This window comes from Equus przewalskii, chromosome X, assembly GCF_037783145.1.
Source record: "Equus przewalskii isolate Varuska chromosome X, EquPr2, whole genome shotgun sequence".
Lineage (NCBI taxonomy): Eukaryota > Metazoa > Chordata > Mammalia > Perissodactyla > Equidae > Equus > Equus przewalskii.
Genome location: NC_091863.1, coordinates 40,877,969 through 40,900,776, shown reverse-complemented (window position 1 = coordinate 40,900,776; position 22,808 = coordinate 40,877,969). Strand labels below are relative to the sequence as shown.

At 42.0% G+C, this 22,808-nt stretch overlaps 1 protein-coding gene across 1 annotated transcript in view; it reads left to right on the top strand.

The window, feature by feature from the left end:
* DGKK (diacylglycerol kinase kappa) overlaps positions 1–22,808 on the top strand; it is a 115,752-nt gene that overhangs the window by 27,480 nt on the left and 65,464 nt on the right. The window contains exons 2-4 of the mRNA XM_070604380.1: positions 15,776–15,886; positions 17,799–17,879; positions 19,861–19,965. Of these exons, the coding sequence (XP_070460481.1) occupies positions 15,776–15,886; positions 17,799–17,879; positions 19,861–19,965 (297 nt within the window). The remainder of the gene's footprint in view (positions 1–15,775; positions 15,887–17,798; positions 17,880–19,860; positions 19,966–22,808) is intronic.

The following is a 22,808-nucleotide window of genomic DNA, read 5'->3' as shown; positions in this document are numbered from 1 at the left end:
GAAAAGCACTCTCTAAGTGTACCTATTGAAGCAATGAGTTATGAAGATGATAACCTATTTCCTCATTGCCTTTGTGGGATGTTGAAAGGATAAATTAGGCAGAATGTGTAAAATATTTGAAACTTCATGGAAAATGTATGCTTGACACTTTTTTCCGTACAGGAAAAGGTTTTACGTACTGAATTCTGCCTTCCTGATATCCCTTCACTGATATCTTTTCCTTTGACTACCACTTCTCTCTTTGATTCTCCCGTCCATTCACTCCAGAACTACCTTCTTTCATCCAAATATCTATATACCCACCCTAGTTTCAAGCCATCAATCAACATGTCCTCTTAGCTCTGAACATGCCTTTTGGAGGACATGTATATGTGGGACTCAATTAGGAAAGTGAGATAGACCAAAGGGCATCCCAAGGCACCTCTGGGTCCTTGGATGAGGATATGGTATGTGCATATGCTTTACACATTCGGGGGTCAGAAAGATTGTCCCTTTTCACACTTAAGGTTTATGAGGTTTTCAGTTCACATTTCCTGTGTTATTTCTCATTATGTAAGGTGCTATTCCTGGCTAAAAAAATAGTTCAGTGAATCATGAACCTGGAGAAGAGTCTTAGTATGTCTCTAGGTGAGAAAGACCTAGAGAAATCAAAAAGCCCATCAGTTGGGAATGCCAAGGTGGGAGTTCTGTCCATCTGAAAAACCACAGAGATTGTAGGGAGTTCCCTTATAGCTTACTTCTCTGTAATAACCAGAGAGAGTTCATTGGCATGGGCAATCTCCACCTACTCTACATTCACTTCTCGGCTCTTGGTTTTCCACTGGTCTCATGTTGGTAGAGCAAATCTTCAGCTGCTGCTGCAGAATTGAGAGCTAGGTAGAATGAGCATTTCCTTTCTCTGGGGTAAAATGAGGGTAAAAGGAGGAGAAGGAAATTTAAGAAAAGAACAGCCATTTGGAGGGGATGGCTTAAGTATATTGTCATCTCATACAACCATGGGCAAGGAGATGGATTTGTTGACTATGAAGTCCACTGTAAACATTTTGAAAGGTGCATAGATAAAATGAGAAGATGCGTTTGCCAGTTTTTGTTGTGTATCTGTACATTTAGAGTTCCCTTGAAAGCCCAAGCACATGAATGGCAAAGTAGAGTAAGAAGGGCTTGGAATTTTTGCAGAAGTTGTTATATAGATAGTTGTAGTATTCTGGATTCTGTCCAGTAAAGTTGTAGGTCTTGTTAGTTGGTATGATAATAACCTGCGCTTGGTTGTTTGTTATGTGGGAAAATGATCTTGTGATATTTACCTTTATTTCATCTAACTGGTTTTGAGTTTGCAAGTTTAGACATCTAAAAGCTAATCATTATCTCCTCAATAATTGGCCTGGAATTAGGATATACTGTCAGTAGAATAAGTTGCCACCAGGATAATGGTGGTGCCCTGGTTATGGCAGATTAAGGCAGCTCTTGAAACTTTCCCATAGGTGTGGTTAATGTAATACAACAGAAGAGGATGTTTTCAACTCAGCCATCCTTTTGGTCCTTCAATAATTGCCTTGCTGTTTTAATATAAATATTGGAGAGGATTAGATTTGAAATGTCTATGTGCTAAGTTTAAAGAGATACAAACACCTGGATTCACTAATCCTAACTGTTCTAATCACCACTTGTTATAACACTGGTTTCTTTTCCAGGCTGGAATAGAACATTTCTTGTAACTTACCTTAACTTTAAATCTTCATACCTATAATCAGAAGCCTTTTTGATGCTCTAGGTTCTGGTTCTGGGAAGAAGAGTTCAAAAATCCCAGCACTGAGCATCTTTATGGGGACAGCAGGCACAAATTCTTCTACAGATTAAATTTGCTTTTCTATTTATAGTCTTTATTCCCTTTCCCAGTGATCCCTGCTCTGTTACTCATGGGAAGGAGAGAGTCTGTGCTTGTATGGACTAATCCACAAAAATCAAAAGCATCCTAACCTCTGGTAGTAAAGACCCACTGAGATTGGACTATTAGTATGAAACCTATGCTCACAAATTTGAGGCAAAACAGTGATTTCAAATTGACACCTCAATACCCTGTTGCAACTACATATATACTCACACTTAACAAGCCTTTTGTTCCAATTTAGGGATCAAAAAATATTGCCACCAAATCCACAGAAAGAAAGAAGAAATATGTATTGAATTTCTACTTGGCGCTAAACACTTTCATGCATTCTCTTGATCTTAAAGAGTTGAGTGTCATTACTATATATGTTTTTGCAGATAAAAATGCTGAAGTTTGGGGGCCAGCCCAGTGGCACAGCAGTTGAGTTCACACATTCTGCTTCAGCAGCCCAGGGTTTGCTGGTTCGGATCCTGGGTGCGGACCTACACACCGCTTATCAAGCCATGCTGTGGCAGGTGTCCCACATATAAAGTAGAGGAAGATGGGCATGGATGTTAGCTGAGGGACAGTCTTCCTCATCAAAAAGAGGAGGATTGGCAGCAGATGTTAGCTCAGGGCTAATCTTTTTTAAAAAAAAATGCTGAGTTAAATTACTTGCCCAAGGACACACACCTAATAACTGATGGAGCTGAGTTTCAAAGCCAGATTTATCTGACTCCAAAATGCACTCCTTTTTACTGTACTAAGTTGGCTTTTGCCTAAATATATATACTTGGAAATACAAGAATCTTCGTTTGTTTCCTACAACAGCAACTGGCTTTTAGGAGCCAATTGATACGAACATTTGAGAACACCCTTTCCCGGAACATTTAAGGACATCCTTTCTCATTGTCCTCACCAGGTGAATTTTTCCCCTACTCAATTTCACTTTATAAACATTCATCAAGTACCTACTATGGGTAAGTTGTGACACTCTGGGCACTGTGCCCATCAGACAAAACTCAGCTATGACACGTATTTGTGATTTACCAAGAGAATTTTATGCTGAGTTTGTCTTTCTGACCTGTTCAGTTTTGAAGTAAATTCTTTTCCTGGGCCCAGAGCCTATCCCTGCAGTCTTTAGTTTGGTGGGAGGCTACTTTATGACAACAGACCTGAGCAATATTAATAATTTCTTCTATTACGTCTTGGTCTTCCCTTGATGAAGCAAGTGCCAAATTTTAGCATCTTTATCTGCAGTTTCTAGCAAGGAGATGGTAGCTTGAGAAGTGGCGTGACTTGCTAACATAACAGGTTACTGCTGGAGCCCCAACGCCATGGAATTCAGAGTCCGTTAAGCCCACTGTCTCTCCCAGGTGCTATATTGCTGCCCATACTGCGCCAAGGTACAAATGTTTTTGTGAAAATTCACAAGCTGGATCATTCAGATCTCTTGTGGTTTTGCAAACTATCCACCATATCTCTTACTTCAAATCAACCATCACTTTCCAGGAGAGAGAGGCAATGTGTATGGTATAATAAGTAGAAATGCATCTAGGATTTGGGATAAAACAGACTTCAGTTCAAAGTCATCCCCTTTGTAACTGTGTGTGGTCTTGGAGAAGTCAATTGACTGTTCTGAGCTTTAGTGCCTTATCTATCATGTGAGGCTGGTAATACTTACCTCACAGTATTGTTGTGTGTATTAGCAATAATGTAGAGAATGTGCCTAGCAGGATGCCTAACCATAGTGGACATTTCAGAAAAGATGTGGACATCAAACTTGTGTCTGTCAGAACATTACTTTTTATCATATATGTGGAGGGGTGAAAGGGACAAGAGATGTTAGCTGTGTCTCCATATTTCTCTGTGTATCAATTTTGGTGTGCCTATATTGCTATTAGTAAGTCTGTGTCACACTGGACTCTGCCCTGCCATCTCCCCTGCTCTTTCCCTTTCTTAAACAATCCTAGTGTTTTAGGCCCTGCTTCAAATTAAAGGACAGCCCCCTCCCAATCTCAGAGGACAATTTTGCCTCCTGTTTATTTTTTGTGTGATTCGGGTCTAGCTGTCTTCCAGATCTCAGCTGACAATCTTTCTCTTCCCATTTTAGTCAGAGCTGCCTTCTCTCCAGCAACTTTGAACAGATAACCGCACATGTTGATTAGGGCACAATCTCAGAGCCGATGAAATGGTGACTGAGAGATGATTCCAGAACCAGTGGAAATCCAATGTGTCACCAGTGGGAAAATGAGCATCTTCTGTCATCTACAAGTGTGTGACTGTTTGCTGCCACCCCTCCAACGTGACGTGTTCATCCTATTCTTAATTCCTTTCTACTCCTCTGCTTCTCCCCACTTCCAGGCCTGTCAGCTTGAGTTACAGTAGCACTGGTCTCTTCCATTCTCTCTCTCTTTCCCTCTCCCTTAGTGCATTTGTACTTTTCTGGCGGCCCCTTCTGGATAGGCTATCAAGAGTTGAGCAGCACAAAATCCAGATGGTAACAGTCAGCTTTGCTCTAAGCCCTGGCCAGTGGGTGTTAGAATTTGATTGCTGTAGTTAGTAGCTATTTAGGAGTTGAGCAGTCTTAATCCCTTAAACATAGCCTGGCTAGAGAGGGGCGTGTAGTTTTACTAGGTGTTTTTCTGCAGGGAGAAGTTGGAAAAGGATGCAGATCTGGATGGTGTTTCCACAGGGAAATAAACGAAGGTCCAAAAGTATGAAAAGGGTACCAGTTGGTCTGAGTGTAAAGGATCTGAAGAAGCTGTGGGAAGCAGCCCCTGGGAGGGGGAAGCAACAGTAGCAGCACTGCTCTCAGTCTTTCCTAGTAAGATCCTTGTAGAATGTTTTTGTGCAGTAGCTGCATGGCCAAGTTAATTTTTCATTATTGCTACTAGGATCCATTCAGGTCAAAGAAGAATTTCCCTTTGGGCCCATCATGGTATTACCTTCATTAACCGCGAGGATGCCTGCCAATGGCACACTTGAATATGCCATACTTCTCTACCAGCAGTGGTGGCAGAGAGTATATTGCAAGATGGATGAAAAGGGGAAATTAGGCTTTTAAGATACAGACTATGAATTAAAATGATATCAAACAACACAGAAAACATAAAATGTAGTGAAAAGAGCCTTGTTCCAGAAGTCAGGAGGCCAGAGCAGATTTATCACATAGTGACCTTGGGCAAGTCATTTACTTCACTTCCTTTAGTCACAGTGTTCTTATCTGGAAAAAATAGTGTTATCTACCTCATCTACTCCCCAGAGTTGCCTTCAGAGCCAGGTGGGAATCTTCAAGATCTTTATAGCTGAGAAAGTGCTATGTAAATTAAACAATTATTATTACTGTAATTACTTTAGCATTTAATATTAATAACAAAAACAAAACGGAACCAAATAGTTGTGATTCACACCACCAATCTCCCCCCAGTCCTGCCTCCTTCTGTCGACTGACATTGAATAGAGTATAATTTGCAATAAGACCAGTGATTTAAACCTGACTTTTTTTCTTTCACTGAGGGAATAACTGGTTTTCCATGTCCATAAAACTCCAAGAGAGATTTTAACTCTGCCTTTTATTAACCTATTAGGGAAGTTACCCAATCTCTCCAAGCCGCAGTTTCCCCATCTATAAAATGAAAATTGTTATGGCATCTACCTTTTATAGTTGTTATTGGAATCAAATGAGAGACCCCATGTAACATGATTTAACACAGTGCTTCCCACATAGTAAAGACTCACCAGCTTTTAGCGATTCATCTTATTATTACTCCAGGAAGCTTGTCCCTGGGGACCTCCTTTTACTAATTGGCACAGCTTTTCAGCTTTGTTACCCAGCCAGTAATTTCTCTGGAACAAAGGCCCACAACACAGTCTCTTCCTTGACAGGTCAGTGTTTCCTGCAATCACATCTCTTCCCTCCATTTTCCCTCTTGGCTTGGGGGGTTGTCAAACTACCATACCTCCTGCCTCCAGGTGAGGCAATTTTGCTCAGCCAGGGACAGTCCTCCACTCAAAGGCAGCAAGGTCACCCATAGCTTTAGGAGTTGAATGGAATCTCCTATGGGTTTTTCCGTCACCCTATCCCCAAGACAATCCCACACCTGAGGTGCCCTTACCTGAGACCTTGCTCCTGCTCTCACCCACCAGTGTTGGGACAAGGCAGACAAGCACACACACACACACGCGCACACACACACCCTGCTCACACACATGCCTCTCATTGCCCTACATACTCTAGCGATTTAGTGAAGTTCATGTTCCCTAGACCACTATTGCTGCAAGAGGTTAGCAGAAGCAACTGGTTCTAGCATCAGTTTCTGTCTACCAACCTCATGATTCTTGTCAACACCACTTCATAAGGCTGAGAAAAAATAGAAATGCAAACTCACGCATCCACTCTTTATTATCTAACCACTTCATCCGCAGAGGACCTATTAGTGAAAGTGTTCTTAGGTCCTGTGCATGCCTTCAGATGGCTGTCTGTAGGAGGCCAACTTGACAATAAAACAATCTTCCCAACTCCTCAAGTGCACACAGTTAGATGATTTGGGCTCACCACAGCCACATTATTAGAGGCATTGAAGTCATGAATGGAAAGGGACAGATATTTTTAAAGACCAAAGCACAGAAAGCACAGATTGAGTCTTTATCACTTTGCTCTTTGAGTGAGTTATAGCCAAATGAGCTATATATTTGCACATTTGCAAGGTTCCTTTTGACCTTAGGTTGCTAGCATTTAAAAATACCTCTAAAGGGGGCCAGCCCGGTGGCGCAGCAGTTAAGTGTGCACATTCTGCTTCAGCGGCCCAGGGTTCGCAGGTTCGGATCCCGGGTGCAGACATATGCACTGCTTGTCAAGCCATGCTGTGGCAGGTGTCCTACATATAAAGTAGAGGAAGATGGGCACGGATGTTAGCTCAGGGCCACTTTTCCTCAGCAAAAAGAGACGGATTGGCAGCAGATGTTAGCTCAGGACTAATCTCCCTCAAAAAAAAAATACCCCTAAAGGCTGAAGTGCCCAGGTTTAGGAGCTTCTACACATGATTGAGCATGTTGTTACAAAGTATCAAAATATACAAAACATGGGATTATGGCATTTCAGGCATCTCTCCAAAGAACTGTGATTTTTTTTTCCTTTGAGTTTGTGAAATCATTTGAAGTACATAGTCTCCTTCAGCTAAACTAGTGAGAAATCTGCAGACGTTACTGGTCCATGGCTTTTCCTGCTGGGTGAAATAGTGGCCCCTGGGGGAAGAAATAAGCAGACCAAAGTGATCCCCAAGTTGGATCTGACACCCAAGCCACATTGTGATAACCACCATCCTATAGATGCTTGGTATTTGGAGGGGCCAGCCAGTACAGTCAAACAGATCTAGATTTAAATCCCAGCTCTGCTACTTACTGTGACTTGGAACTAGTCACTTAACCTCTCTAAACCTCAAATTCTCCGCCTCCCTCACAAGATTATTGCTGTGGGTGTTAAATGAGATAATGCAGGTAAACCAAGGGCAAATAGCAGACATTTGTCAGCTAGAAACAACTTTCTTCCTTTGGAGAGGGATGGTTGCAGAGAAACTCACAGAAGAAATTGCTGCCTTGGCTGCTTCTATGCGGACATCACCAGAGTCAGAACAGAAACCAATGGTCTCATAGTAGGCGGTTAGGATAAAGAAGGCATGTGGCTTGGTGGTGGGACCCCAGGGCTGTAAGCAGTGGGGGGGATTGTCCCTGAGAGAAGGAACATCCACAGAATGTTAGAAGAAGCTGTCTATCTTTGGCAACTGATGGTCCGGTGAAAGGGTGCGGAAGAAGGCAGCTGGAAGCACGCATGCTTTGTCATTCTTTCTAAGTTGATAGCACTAGATAAGATAATTGGTGTCTTGGCCTCTGTGATCTTGGTTAAGTTGAAGACCAGGGTCCAAGATTCCCTGGTATCTTTCCTTTAGAGACTATGTGACCACGAAACTTCCTTTCCTACGCAAGCAGTAACTGCTGCTGTAGTGATAGGGTCTTCAGCTAAGCTTCTACTTACACCATTTCTTTCACTGGATTTCCTCTTCCAAGCTTTTGGTTCCCTCAAGACCCAAACACAATCCTCCTTCCCTTAGTTGACACCTTTAATCTTCCCTGCATTTGCAGAGCAAAGCCAACCTTCTGCAAGAAGCCTTCCCTAAGCCACTTTTCTCCCCAGACTTCCAAAGCCTGTCCTCTTGATCCAACTCTTGGAGTCAAGCCATCTTCCTGCTAGTCTCCTCACATCTCTTTCCCTGCTATTCTGCTGGAGTCCCCAAAACTATACGCATGTTCCGGGAGGCACTGCCAATACAGAGCAAACTCAATGGCTGTGGTTATAGGGCACCTTCACTCACATTCAGGAGGTCAGTGAGGATTCTCCACACCACTGAAATAGAATGGCTTGAGGCCCAGTCCTGGTTCTGCCACTAATTTGCTGTTTGACTTGGGTAAGTATAGCCCCTCTTGGGGCCTTATTTTCATCATCTCTAATAGGGTTGGGAGGGAGAAGATTACTCATTGCTAAGGTCAAGGTTAGCTCTGAAAGTTGAAAGGCAGTTTTGTGGCAAGAGCACAAACTTTGAACTACATAGACCAAAGCTTATATTCCTACCCTGAACCAAGTTACCAGTGGTCCCTCATAGCAGTGAAATGGCTTGTTTAAGGCTGTACAGTTCAATGCAGCAAAACCAGCATTCAAACCTATGAGTAAGTCTGGGAGGACTCAGCTGAGCTCTTCCCCCTTCCTGGCTGCTGCTAGTCCCAGGGCAATTACCAAGAGCCAGGTTACTGCTTTCTGCACTTTGTCAGGCTGGGTCCAAATTGTTCAGCTCTTCCCCAACCCCCAAGCAATTAGTGGTCCTTACCCTTCTTAGGAAACTCCAATAATAAAAAAGGAAAGGGAGAGAAAGCAGAGAAATTTGAGAAAACATAAGTTTTTAGGCCCTATGGTCCCAGCGGACTAGTTTTAAAGTCACCAACCCTTGATATTTATCTTATCAATGTACTCACACTGGTGCAAAATGACATGTATATACAGAGAGTCATTGCGATATTGTTTGTAATAGAATAAATTTTAAACCACTGTCCATCAATAGGGGACTGTTTAAATAAATCACATTACCTCCATACAGTGGAATGCTATGCAATTGTAAAAAGAAATGAGACCGCTCAGTATGTGTCAATATTGAAAGAGCTCCATAATATATTAAGTGTAGAAAGGAAGAAACAAAAGGTGCATAGAATGCTATGATTTATCTGAAAAATAAAGAATATATGTGTATATATGTGTATGTGTATAAAATATCTTTAGAATGATACACAAAAACTAGTTAAAGTTTTTTCCTAATTCAGAGAAAAACGTAGTGTCATTCTCAACTTTCATTTCACCAACAGAAAGTAGGGACATGGATGATTCTTTATAGTTCTTCCTAAGCACGGGAAGCAGTGGGAGAAATTTGCAGCTATAGCCCTTGCGAACCTGAGCAGTAGAAAGACCTGGGTCCTCAGTGCTGGGGTGACCAACAGGTCTCGGTTTGCCCATGACTCTCCTGGTTTAGCACTGAAAGTCCTGGGGAAATTGAGACAGTTGGTCACTGTATTCCTCACCCTCCTGCTGCAGCCCTTAGCCAGCCAGGCTTGCTAGTGCCAGGAAGGGAAGCTCCCAGTAGTGGGATGAGTGGAGCTGTGGCACAAGCCCCTGCCTCCACAATTCACAAGAGACTCACACTTACAGAGTGGCAGGTACATGATCTGTGAGATATCCTCATCTAACAGACAAGGAAATTGAGGCTCAGAGAGGTTAAGTGATTTGCCCAAGGTCACACAGCTAGTAAGTGCTGGAGCCAGTCTGTCTGACTCCTGCCACGTCAACAGGACCCTGGGGAATGTAAAGCTTTCAGTGAAGCGGGGCGGGCCTGGCCTTTCTTAAAGCCTAAAGCACCCGGAGTTGCATTTTAACCAAATCAAACATTGTTGCTCTGAATCAACTTTGGCAGGCCTGTGTTAGGAAACGGCTTTCTTCTCATCACCCCTGCCCCCAAAGCAAAGAGAATAAATGTTTCAGGTTTTTGGATTGAAGGAGACATAGGCAGAAAGCTGGCTCCCCTTGCTGTGCTCATAGTGGGAGTCTGGTTCTCACTTGAGGAGCGATCACCTACTCCTTCCCCAACTTGATCCAGCCTCCCTCCCAAGAACAGTATGAGAAAGTAAAACAGAAGAGCAGCCAGCTAATAACAGGTAGTGGAGCATGTCATGATACTAGCCTGCTTTTTGATTGGATAAGGGTGGAACTCGATTTGGCTATGCAATAGGAGTTCCTTCTGCTAGGAAAGGGTAAAAGCATCCCCCAAAGCCACATCCATCAAAAACCCACTGAGCTGCAGCAAAACAGATGTAGCAGATAGTAGAATCTTTGGGGATTTTGTAGGAGCATAGGAAAAGGTCACAGCAGCAGCTATATTTGCCCTTTCCCAATTAAGCAGCAGGCAGGTGTTAATTATATATAGGAAATTGGGGTGCTTTGCACACCCTGTTGAGATATTTTATAGAAGATATTTTATAAATAGGGGGCAAGGGAAATGCTTACCCTCACTGTTGGCCATTAATTTATACATGCTGAGTTGGAGAGCATGGGGGAGAGAGATCGCCTGTGCTGGGTGCAGGAGCTTCTCGGAGTAATGGATTTGGCGATTGGCTTATCAAAGAGGATCCAAAAAGAAACTGAAGCAGAGATTTCCAAAGCTCTAGCTTTCTCTGCAAAGGCTGCCACAGTTTAGGCAAAAACATTTTGCGTGAATGCTGTACTCAGGACCTGAATTACCTATGCTTCGATAAGTCCTTCGTTCTTGGATTTGAATGAAGCCCATTGATCTCTATGGTGATTGAACTCAGCACCACACTCAGTCTCACTACAAAACAGCCAGCCTTGAGAGTTTAAGAGTAGAGACTGCAGTGTTATTTGCTTTTTAATGTCAGATAGAACTGGCAGGAAGGACTAGGAGGCCTGCCTGCGTTATGTTCTGGTTTAAGAATCATCAGATGGGTCACATGGCATTTCAGTAGGTACAAGGCTCCTATGACCCGTCCTAACTTCTTCCTATCTGCAGCATCACAAATATTGCTACAAGAAAGTGGCAGCTTGGACCAAGAGGATTACAGGTGTGGCCCACTTAATACAACAGCTGCGTGCCTGTAAAGGTGCCCACCGAGCACAATTTCCCGTATAAAATCCTGTTCCTTATTGCCTTTCATAATAACATTAGGGATGCATTCTTCTAACAAATATTTCAACCCTAAGATGCTGCAAAATCTCAAAATTGCTGAACAAACACTGATGATCTTATTTGAGAGGAAAAATTTCAAGCGTCTTGATAATGTTTTAGAAATAAAAATCTATGGGCAAGCTACTCAAAGACCTGAAGTTCAGTGTGTCTTTCATAGGGCAGAATTGAGTTAGAGGCCTTTCGCTACCTTTCACTTCAGAGGGCTGCTGGGAGGATTCAATAGCAAAAGTAAAAGCACTTTATCAATTGCAAAGTGCTGTATACATGTGTTTTCTCATTACTCTTCTAGTCAATCTTAGTCACTTTAAAAAAACAGGAGAATTCCCCTCTAGCCCACCATGGATTACCATTTGCCTCTTAGAGGGAAGCTCATTAACAGTTTTAGTACTGAGTATTCAGAGCTGTTCACAGAACATCTTTTAATTCTTAGCTATCTATGGTCTTGTCTTTCAGGACAAAGTTTGTGGGGTAGTGTGTTCACTCTGTGATGCACATACTAATTAATCAGGCACTCCCGGTTTTCTTGTCATGGGTAGAGTAGTGGAAAAAGCGCAGAGCCTACCAGCATTTTGTAATTGTGGGTCCTCGAGCAAAGCAACGACAAATGCTCAAGCCTCAGATTTTCGGTCTAGAAATTGGGGGTGATACTCTGCATGGTCGTGGTGAGGGGGCAATGAGATGATGTTATCTGCAAGAAGCCAGGAACTGAGAGGCATGAAGCAAATCCTCTTACGGGACAGGCAAGGGCTCTCCTTCCAATGCTTCCCTTTGCAGGATGTGTTTGTTTCTTCCAATTTTTGTCTCACGTCCTTGTTAAGTTTAGTGGCCTCAGGCAGGTAAAGATTCGTTTGCATGCACATATTTTATCGACTTGAGGTAACCCATTAATTGAGTGATTTTTAGCTTCTGCTTGGTCAAACAGGCTTCTAGGGACTGCTTATTGGGTTTTTAAAGAAACAATGGTTTATTTAGAAATAGTGATTGGGTTAGTAGGTAAGTTTCTCCCAAAGAAGGACAGAGTTTAAAAGGAAAGGAACTACAGGAACTTTACCTTCTCCCAACCCAGGTTTGGATATTTGTAGAAGTTCAGAGTTGATGATATAGAGCCTGTGTTTAAAATTTAAGAAACTGTTATATGGCCTTCTAACCTTTCTCCCTACTATACATAAATCACATCAACATTTATCTGAACCCAACTTGGTAATATCTATCTCAGATGTACAGGTTCCTCGCACACAAACTCTGAACTCATATACTCAACCTCCTCTGATGCTAGGAGCCCACCACTCACTCACTTTGTCGTCTAGAGAAAGTGACAGTAGCTATAGTTCAGAAACTGCAAACTGGTTGCCTGTGGACAGACTTTGGCCTGCATACATGTTTTGTTTGGCTCTCGTAGGTTTTTTTTTTTTTTTTAATTAATTATTTGCTAACATTTTAGTGTTACAAAGCTTCACACAAATTTTAGCTTGGATTGCCAGCTTGTCTTGAAAAATGGAATAAGTCGATAACACTAGTCAGCATTCTGTCATAACAATCACCTAGAACTTAGTAGCAACTGGACTTAGGCTCTCCGGTTTCCCTATCGGGACTTGTTGACTCTTCTGTTACCAACCAGCCTTCTACTGGCATTGGGTCAACAGCCCTATACTTAAAGCTAATGTATTCAAAGTGTCTAGTTTAATATCATGGGACAGAGACAAGATAATTGAGATGTGGCTAGTGTACCCAGTGACAGGATGCATGAGTGGCTAGCCACTGTCTTGGTAAAAGCCTGCATTTGAACCAGAAGGTAAACATTTAGGGCATGGAACATGAAGATCCAACACTCTTTCAAATAGTTCTCTGAGCTCACATGACTTTGTGTTTACCTACATGAATTATCAGTCCCTCCCCCTCCACTCCCACTATCCATATCGTTGAGATAGGAAATGTGCCTATAACTTCTTTAGCTGTCCCAAAGCACCTAGCAAAAGGTAGAGTCCATAGTAGGAGCTCAGAAAATATGAATGAAGCACTATGTCCAACGATAGATGTACCATGAAGTCTTTCTTTTCTTTTCTTGACTATGATAAATGCTAGGTTCATGGAATGAGAACTGAAAGTTTTGATGATTTGCTGTATCTTCAGATTAATAGATTAATTAATTGGTTTGCTGTATCCTTGAATGGATAACGGGATGTCATTTATTAGCAAGGCACAGGTAAGGGAAGAAAAGAGAACATTTCTTAAGTACCAGGAAGGGGAATTAAAGCGTGATCATCACTAAGGGTTGATGGAAGGAAATATCTGGGAAAAGAGGCTGAATTCTACTTATTTCAGTATTTCAAATCACCAGGGGAAAGGAATTTTCTGAAGGAACCAGAAGGCCCAGAGTTCTGGGAATTTTCTGGAGGAACAAATCCCCCTCCTCATCTCATCGTTAATTACCGCCTCATCCCGTTATCCCACCCATGAAGGGAACAAGAGAGGAGAGCTGAAGTTAAGGGAAGCTTTAAGCTAAAAGTGGAAGGAAGGGAAAAATATTCAGCCAAAAACTGTAAAAGGAGCTATTACACGGGACACCAGATATGACAAGATAAGACCAGTAGGAGAAGTGTTTAGTAACTGACAAAGTAGAATAACTTGGGAAAGGGGCAGAAGTAATGGGTGTGGCTTCAGTCATACAAAGTTGGAGCAGTTGAAATTTTGAACTTGAGTCTTTAGCAGAAAGGGGTAAATGTGACTGCCTAGGTATCATGAAGACTTAGTATGGAATACATGGCATAGATGTGAGAAGGTTAGGAAAGAGAAAATCAAATCATTGAAAATGTATACCATAGGCCACTTGACCAGAAAAAGGAAAGAGTGATGTAATCACAATGCTTAGACAAGAGTTGTTTTCTCATTGATGACTCAATTTCAACAATTTAAATATAATTTCTCACTCTCCCTGCCACCTTCCCCCTTCCCATAAGATCTTATTGTACTCTTTGTCTTGACTCCTTGGCACCATTCTTTTGTAAGCATCTCAAGGTTGGTACAATAAAATTGAAACTCCCATAAGTTATGAAGAAGACGCAGGTAAACTTTGATTGCTTGTGAACTGACTTTTCAATTGACATACAGAGGTTCTGTCCATTAGTACTATCTTATTGGTTAGAGAATTGAACAGAGTGTAATAGATGTGTGTATATTTGGGAGAATGGGAGTAGCAAAGGACTGTTAGGTCAGGGTCTCAGACTCAAATGCCTTCTGGAGTCAGGTGCCCCGTTTGAAGGGAGCAGCTGCTACTTCATTCCAGCAGATTGTTGCCATGTGAGTATATAGATCTGTTACCAGATGTTCTGATTTTTTTTTTTTTTTTTGGTGAGGAAGATTGGCCCTTAGCTAACTTCTGTTGCCAATCTTCCTCCTTTTGCTTGAGGAAGATTGTACCTGAGCTAACATCTGTTCCAGTCTTCCTCTAGTTTGTATGTGGGATGCCACCACAGCATGGCTTGCTGAGTGGTGTGTAGGTCCATGCCTAGGATCTGAACCTGCAAATCCTGAGCCACTGAAGCGGAGCCTGCAAACTTAACCAGTACGCCACCAGGCTGTCCCCCTGATTGTTTTTAGAGAAATAGGAAACTTGGATTTTTATATGAAATCTTTTGCCTTTTTAATATTATCAACTAATTAAAAACTTTGGAAAATGCTAGGTGAGCCAAGCAAAACACTTCTACAACCACTCAATGGTGAATTCCAATTTAGATGATGAATGGAATTCATGGTAGATAGAGCCTTGATTTGGTGACTTAAACTAAGTCTGGCTCTTTGTCCAATTAGTATGGGTTTGGTTCCACCTTGGTGGGTGTGAGTACTTCTCCCAAATGGCAGTCTTGCATGTTGGTTTGTATCCTATAAACGTGACTGAGAACTTCCTCAATTCTCAGTGGTAAAAATGGTAAGTAGACTCTATGCTTCGTTAGAGTCAGTCTGTTCGACGAATAACTGAAAAATCAGTGGTCAGGCTATGAGATATGTAAAGAAAATAATCAGAAGGCAGTTCCTTTTTGGTGCCCTTTTTGCTCCCTCCCCAGGTTGCAAATCCTTTGGAGGCTGTGGCAAAGGCTTTGGATGTGGTTCTAAAAGTGTTGGGAAGTTATTGGAGGCTTATGAGCAGGGAAGGGACATGATCCAACTGAATATTCTGAAAGGAACACTCTGAAAGAGCTGACAAGAAGGCCCTGTCTAGAGCTACAACCTGGAGACTTCCCAAATATCTGCCTCTACGGGACTCAGCCTCTCCCTCTACCATTTGTTCTTTCCTAAGAATGTTGTTCTTATATTTGTGTCCATGTCCCTCCTTCCTACCCCCTACTGCCAATGGAGATGTTCTCCATGGTTCCTGGGCCATGTATCCTAAGAAACATAGAGACTGTTTCATCCTGAATGTGTTATCCAAGGGTAACCAATGCCTTTTCTGATTGAGCTAACTTCCTTGTATTCCTGCCTGGCCCTCAGGCCATGTCTCAGATATGTGACAGAAAGAGAACCTTCCAGATATCTGATCTTCTCAACTGAGAGAACAAGTGATATGGTCTTGCAAATTGATCTAATTACACATTGCTATGCTTCTATCTTTCAGAAAATACTGAAAGAAGGACCTCTGCTGAAGAACTGTAACTCCTTCAAGAGATGGAAGCTTAGGTATTTTCTGGTTCGAGGACAAAGGCTCTGCTTTGCACACCATCCTGCGGTAAGAGAATGTATACATATATATGTATATATTATATGACATATATATAATCTTGTCAATTGAGTTAGTGAGTGGGTGCCAGGAAATGTTTTGTGGGGAGATGGGCCAACAGGCAAAGACACATTGGCAAATATTAAGGTGGAAGTTGAAACCTTTTATTCTTCCTTTAATTTGCCCTTTTGGGCCAAAGACACTTTTCTCTCCTTTCCACTTCCTCTTTACCATCCCTTTCATAGATTCCTCAATTAGCTTCTAACACCCAGAACTACATAATTTGCGGGGCCCAGTACAAAATGAAAATGCAGGGAAAAAGTGAAAGATACTAAAATGTAAAGCAGTTATTTGTCATGGCATCTTATTTTTTTTTTGAGGAAGATTAGCCCTGAGCTAATATCTGCCACCAATCTTCCTCTTTTTGCTGAGGAAGACTGGACCTGAGCTAACATCCGTGCCCATCTTCCTCTACTTTATACGTGGGATGTCTACCACAGCATGGCGTCTGCGCCTGGGATCCAAACCGGCAAACCCCGGGCCGCCGAAGCAGAACGTGCAAACTTAACCGCTGCGCCACCAGGCCGGCCCTGTGACATCTTTTATTTGCTATTAAATGTCATTCAAGTAAAGAAAACATAAAATTTTGTTATTAGCAATTTTGCCATTCATCCGTATATTGTACAATGCCAGTTTTAAAAGCAAATATAAGAGCATTTAACTCATGAAAAACCACCAAAATCATATAATTTGTATTTAGTAGCTCATACATGTGTATATATTTTGTTCTCAGCAGTACACAAGACTAGTTTGACAGCTTTTATTCACATCTTGATACTTACACATTCTACCAACACTCCCTGAAAGGAAAAGGAACTATGGGTTGCCCTATCTTTCTCTTTCCTCCAACGTTATCATTTTCAGCATAAATAGCTGGCTAATACAGGGAAGTAACATAAGTAAGAAAGAGTACACTAGGGTTCATTGGTTGTTCGTGTTTCTTAGAACATCATTGTTTTCTTCCTGTGTTTAAAGCAAGTTCTGTTTCCAGCATAAAGTATGGCCTCTCAGGGCTGTCACCTCCCCTACTTACTCGGTCATAGATGCAACGTGCTTACTTTATACTTGCTTTGAGTCTCACTGAACTCCCACACATCATGAGTCCACTGGAATTCTATGCTCATGGGCATCCCGAGTGCAAATGGAGTGACAGGACATGGAATGGACATGCATATTGTGCATATGTCCTCTGCTCATGTTCATGATCCATTGTCCCACTGGACTTTACTTACAAAACACATGTTTAAAGATAAAATTATTAAGAATTTCAAGATTGCAACAGCAGAGCATTAAACCGAGTGTAGGGCCCTTCTGAACATAGGGCCCTGTATGACTGCACAGGTTGTGTAGCGGCGAAGCCAGTTCTGTCTGTATCCACAGTACTGATTTCCTGCTGCTGGCTGGATGTTACCTACTATAGCCAGTGTATTAGGAAAACACAGGCCGCAAATTGGATGGGCCTAGTACCAAAGTCAAAGGCTGCTGGCCAATAAAATAGGAGCTAATAACTCCTATCTGCTTCGCTAGGCCCCTAGCTAGACTACATCCCATTGTCTTCGCCAGCATGGATCTTTAGTTTTGAATAATTCTGAACTACCCAAGCCTTCCTCTAAATCCACATAAAGGTTTTGGGAAGAGTCGTGTTTTGGCCTAGTTTGGTTTGGTTTTTGTTTGTCACGTGATATATCATCAAAAATCACGATGCTAAATAAGTCCCACCACTCAAGTCAAAGAAATGATTGGATCATGACTGCCAAAAATGCCTATTAGTGTGCATGCGTGTGTGTGTGTGTACCTTTAGTGTCTCTTTGCCTCATTAACCAAATGGTTTCTTTTCCCTCTCCCTCTTATATCTTTCCAGTTTGCACGCTTTGAAACAATTGATCTGTCTCAGGTCGCCTTGGCAGAAAGCAGCTGTAGAAACCTTTACCACAGTTTTTGTGTACGTAAGACTGGGAATGACTGAATGGGCAGGGGTGGAAGCTAGCTGGGAAGGGGGTTGCCATACCCACATGTTGCCTCTTTGGAGTTCAGCTTTCCCAAGTCTGCTTTGATTCCAAAGCATGTATAGAAATCCACTTAAAGCAGCATTGCAAACGAGTGCTAAAGATTATTCATGCAAACATTTTCTACCAGCCCGCTGATGGGGAAAAAAAGTGATGGCTCTGTTCCTTATTACCAGCCTGATATAAAGCTAAACTGATTTCATGGTGGGAGGAGTGACTATTACAAAAATCAATCCTCCTGGTGAAGGTGACTTAGAAGAGTATCATTGGAAGGCTTTCAAGAGACTGCTAGTATGTTGTAGAAAATATCAGGATAATTGAGCTGCTTGGCCTCCTTTCCTTTGATGAGGTAGAAAAGAACCTAAATCCAAAGTGAAAGCTACCCTGTGCTGAGATTACTGATGAGAGTAGCTCAAAGAAAGCAGAAGATTTTCTAGGGAAGTATTCAAGGGCTTGGCACTACTGAAATGTCATAAGGCTTTGGTCATTCAAGTGAATCCAGACCAAAAAGCTCACTGAAAAATAGCAAGTCCATTGACCTAGGAATTCTCCTACCCACCTCCTCCCAGAACTGTCTTCTCTCAGCCTCAATGGTGGGTTATGGAGACTGGGGTTCCTCTTCAGGTAGGAAGAGGGTTGTACTTAGCAGACTAGAGCTACAGGCCTAATACCATGCTTCGGTGGCTGATCCACACTCCATTCTCTTTTGAAAGGAGAGCAGCTGAATATAAAAAGGGGGCCCTACTCTCATTTCTCTCTCATTACATCACACTGACCCAGGGTAAAACTGGGGGTTCTGTTGACCCAGTCCCAAAAAGCTTAACTTTTGGGTGATGAGCATACAGGCTAATGTTTTTGGTCTCCATTCTACAAAGAAATCCCAAGGGCTGGGTTGCCCCTTAGCCTAATTACAACACAGAGGTACTGTTCATCAGCCTCACACAAGAATGGGCTTAGACCAAAGGAGTGGCTGTTATCACAATTCCCATTAGTTTCTCTTCCCATCTGTCACAGAATCATGCTGTGCCGCATGCAAAAGGAGAAAGAAATTGCTTGTTAGTGTGGTGAGCTCTAGCTCCAAGTTTTAGGGGGCTGGTAGTAAAGGCAAGTAGGGCCATCGAAGCAATGACTGATGCTATAGCTATCCATGTTCCTTCCTACCTTCTGGGAAAAGATCAAGTCCTGAGCATGGTCTACCTCTGCTAGACCCTCAGCATGGTTTTCTCATTATTCCTGCCCAGGTTCTTGCACCAGGCAGCATTAACAGAGACGGTGATAAAATTCTCTTCATGTAGTCCCTGTCCGTATAAAGAAAAAAAACTGGATTTTTAGATTCCTCCTTCCATTCTCACTCTCCCCCAAACAGAAAGAGGCACACCCTGATGAAGCACATACCCTTTCACCATTTTTAAGTAGACAGAGTAGCAGTAAGCAAGCGGGATTTTCAGGCAACCTCACTTGAGTAATAGGTGGGTGCATGGATTAGTGTTTAAGAGCATATATTCTGGAGCCGAAGAATCTGGATTTTAATTCTGATTAGCTTTTTACCTGCTAGGTGACCCTGGGCAAGTTATTTAACTCCCTTGCCTTGGTTTTCCTATGACGTGAGAAAAATAATAATCCCCATCCTATGTGGTTGTAATTAGGATTGAAATATAATAATATACACAAAGTGCAATAGAACAATGTCCGGCACATACTAAGTGCAATTAAAGTGTTATCTATTACTATTATCGTTATTATCTTGGGTGGGTATCTAAGGAGCTGCGTGTTGCTCTGGGAACTTCTGTCTTACATTTAAGAAGTGAATTGGATTGTACTTGGTAGACCCGTCTAATTTTATGGAGAGTTCACAGGCTCTGTTTGGGGGCAAAGTTGTGGAGTGCGAACCAGCTAATAATGTGACTTTCTGTTTAGGTGATCACACCACAACGAAAAGTTACACTGGCTGCGCCCAACCGGAAAGACATGGAAGAATGGATTAACGTCATAAAAACCGTCCAACAGGGAGAAATTCGTAAGGTAAGGGAAATAATAGAGAATCCACACAACTCTCAGGCGTAAACCCTTAATTGATTGCATTAGTTAAGCCACCTTTCAAACAGGGAAATAATAAGATGGAAGCAGAGACCATCTGGTCAGGAGCTATAGATGAATATCATTAGGAAACCTGTTTAGAACTATTGATAAATAGGAATAATTCACTTAGATTCAGACCTTGGTAAGTATGTGGTTTAGATACCTCTGCACATGTCCACTTGATATGTATACGGCACTGTATGCCCAATGGATGAGGCACTTAAGATGTATGTGAGCAGCTAATTTAGATGTTCTTGTGCTAGCAAAGCTGCAATCAGCAGTCTTGACTTGGGTCTGCTGAGTGACTACAGTAACGGCTAAGGAAACTGAGGCTCACAAAGGAGAAGGAACTAGACCAAGATGAGATAACTGCTCAGTAGCAAAGCCAGGATTTGGACCCAGGCTGTGTGACTCCAAAGCCTATGTCCTTAACCACTATGCAATTCTACCTCTCTGTTCACTGTCTACCACAAAAGAAGTGTAGAGGGAAGAGCAAGGAGCAATCCTCCAAAAACTTAGCAGAGTTCTTTTTCTCCTTAGCAATACCAAACCCCTGGCCACTGCCCCTTGCAACAAGCTGTGCCACCATTTAAACTCTGGGCTGTGCCTTCAGCCCACTATTCTTAGACCTACCTCAGTTAGAAGTTATGTAAGTTTCAAGAGGAAAGGGATATTTGTCATTTATTTACTTAGAGCAGTTCTGTCACATAGTAAAGGCTCAATAAATATTTGTTGAATGAATAAATGAATCTGAGGGTAATCTTGGAGCCATGGTTTAGAAAGGGAATGATACATGGTTCATCCTAAAGATAAGTTCTGCTGTGAAGGTCTTGGAGATAAAGGGGAAGATGACTCCACCCTCAAAAAGATCCTGATGTCTTAAATAATTAGCAAAGGATAGAGGATTGTTATAGGCATTTGAGATGGAGCCGTGTAGAATGTGGCTTGGTAATAATGGGTTTTAGAAGTGAAAACAATGCCATGGAGAAAAATCAACTGTCCTCACTCTCCTAGGACTTCTCAGGCTCTTGACCACTTAGTTTCATAACTCATAACTAACATTCTGCTACTCATGGTTATGAATACATGACAAGTTGACTGAACTGGGGCCCAGGTACCTCTCCATATGTCATTAAGGCCTCTCCCAGGCCCACATTGTATATGCTTAATTGAAAGATTTTTTGCTTAGAATCTGATGATGGTCTTTACATGACTTAGCACTCAGCATTTCACTCATTTGTTACTTTCTTCTTCCTTTCCTGATGGGGAAGCACATCCTGTCCCTCTCACCTACCCATAATGAGGCCACTATGGCACAGAATTAGAGGTAGCCACAAAAAGTTGTCCCTTCTATGCTCCTCTCAATCCCCGCCCTGTAGACCCATCCCTTTCCTTCCTTTAGCTTATCTCTATCCAAAATGGAGCTCCTCTTATGAATCACACATTTTCAATTTGGCATGAAAGGTCACATAGGATATTTTGAATTTTAATTATTAGTCCAGGAATGCAAAAACTTCTAGAGAAAGCCATCACATCATTTATGTGCCATTCCTGACTCAATTGAGCTGAACACCTTGGTGTTGACTACCAGCACAAATTAGAAAGGAAAAAAATAATAATCTGCCTGTTTACTCTCTTGGAGAAGTTGTGAGTTTCAGGTTGTAATCACAAGCTCTGTGGAGCTGCTCTAGGAACCTAAATCTATTAAGGAATACTTTTAGCTGATAAGTAAATGTCTTACCACCAACATCTTAGCAATTCATCTTGCTTGAGGCTTAAAGAGTCAAATATGCTTTCTCTCATATGTACCTTATCTTTAATGGTCTCTTCTGTCCTCTGTCACCACCAATGCCTGACATAGGGTGAAGGAAGATTAATCATGGCATTAGTGGCCTATTAAAGTCACTACAAAGTAATTGGATAAACTATTGGAAACTAGTCAGTACATGTCAAAGAGTGAGCCCCTACTGTTCCATAGAGTACAAAAGAAGGTGTGGCCTTGGTTCCTGGCCTCAATAAGCTTTTTAGGTAGTTGGGGAGACAAGATATACACAAAAGAAAAAGTTAAATGACAGTACTCAAGATAAATAACAGCTTTCAGAGATGTTACAAGGCAGTACATGATTGATTGCCAAATGTAGGAAACAGACAGTAACGTGGTATGGGAGTTCAGAGGAGGAAGAGATAAGTATGGGCTGGAGTCCTCTGGGAAGAGTTAATAGAGCAGAGACTTGAGACTGGCCTTGAAAGATGATTAGGATTTTGTTGGTGGCAGAGAATTGATCAGGGGCAGGGGGAAGTCCTGAGCAAGGAAATTGATATAAGCAAAAGCTGAGTAACATAAAAACAGAAGCTTTTCAGAATAGAGTGAAAGGGGGACTGCATTTGACTAAAAAAGATTGGGAAAGTGCATTAAAATAAGTGTGTCTTGAGAGGTAGGTTGGGCCTGATTGTGGAGGATTATCGATGCCAGGATAAAGAGTGGGGAAGAACTGCAATATGATGAAAGTTGAATTTAATTATGGATTTGAAAGTTAAGTGAGTTTATCAAGGGGATACTTTAGAAATACAAGCTGGATTAGATAAGGGAAAAACTGGAGGCCAGAAGATCATAGAGTAGGCTATAAATTAATTCAGGCAAGATAACGTTAAGTCCCAGAATGAGGATAGAAAAGGAAGACAGGAAGACAAGTAGTAGATACTGAGTTGAGGGTAGGAGAGAACCTAAATATACGAAAGAGCCAAAGAAGAGATAGGGGTCATAGGCAGATGAAAGGTTTCGGCCT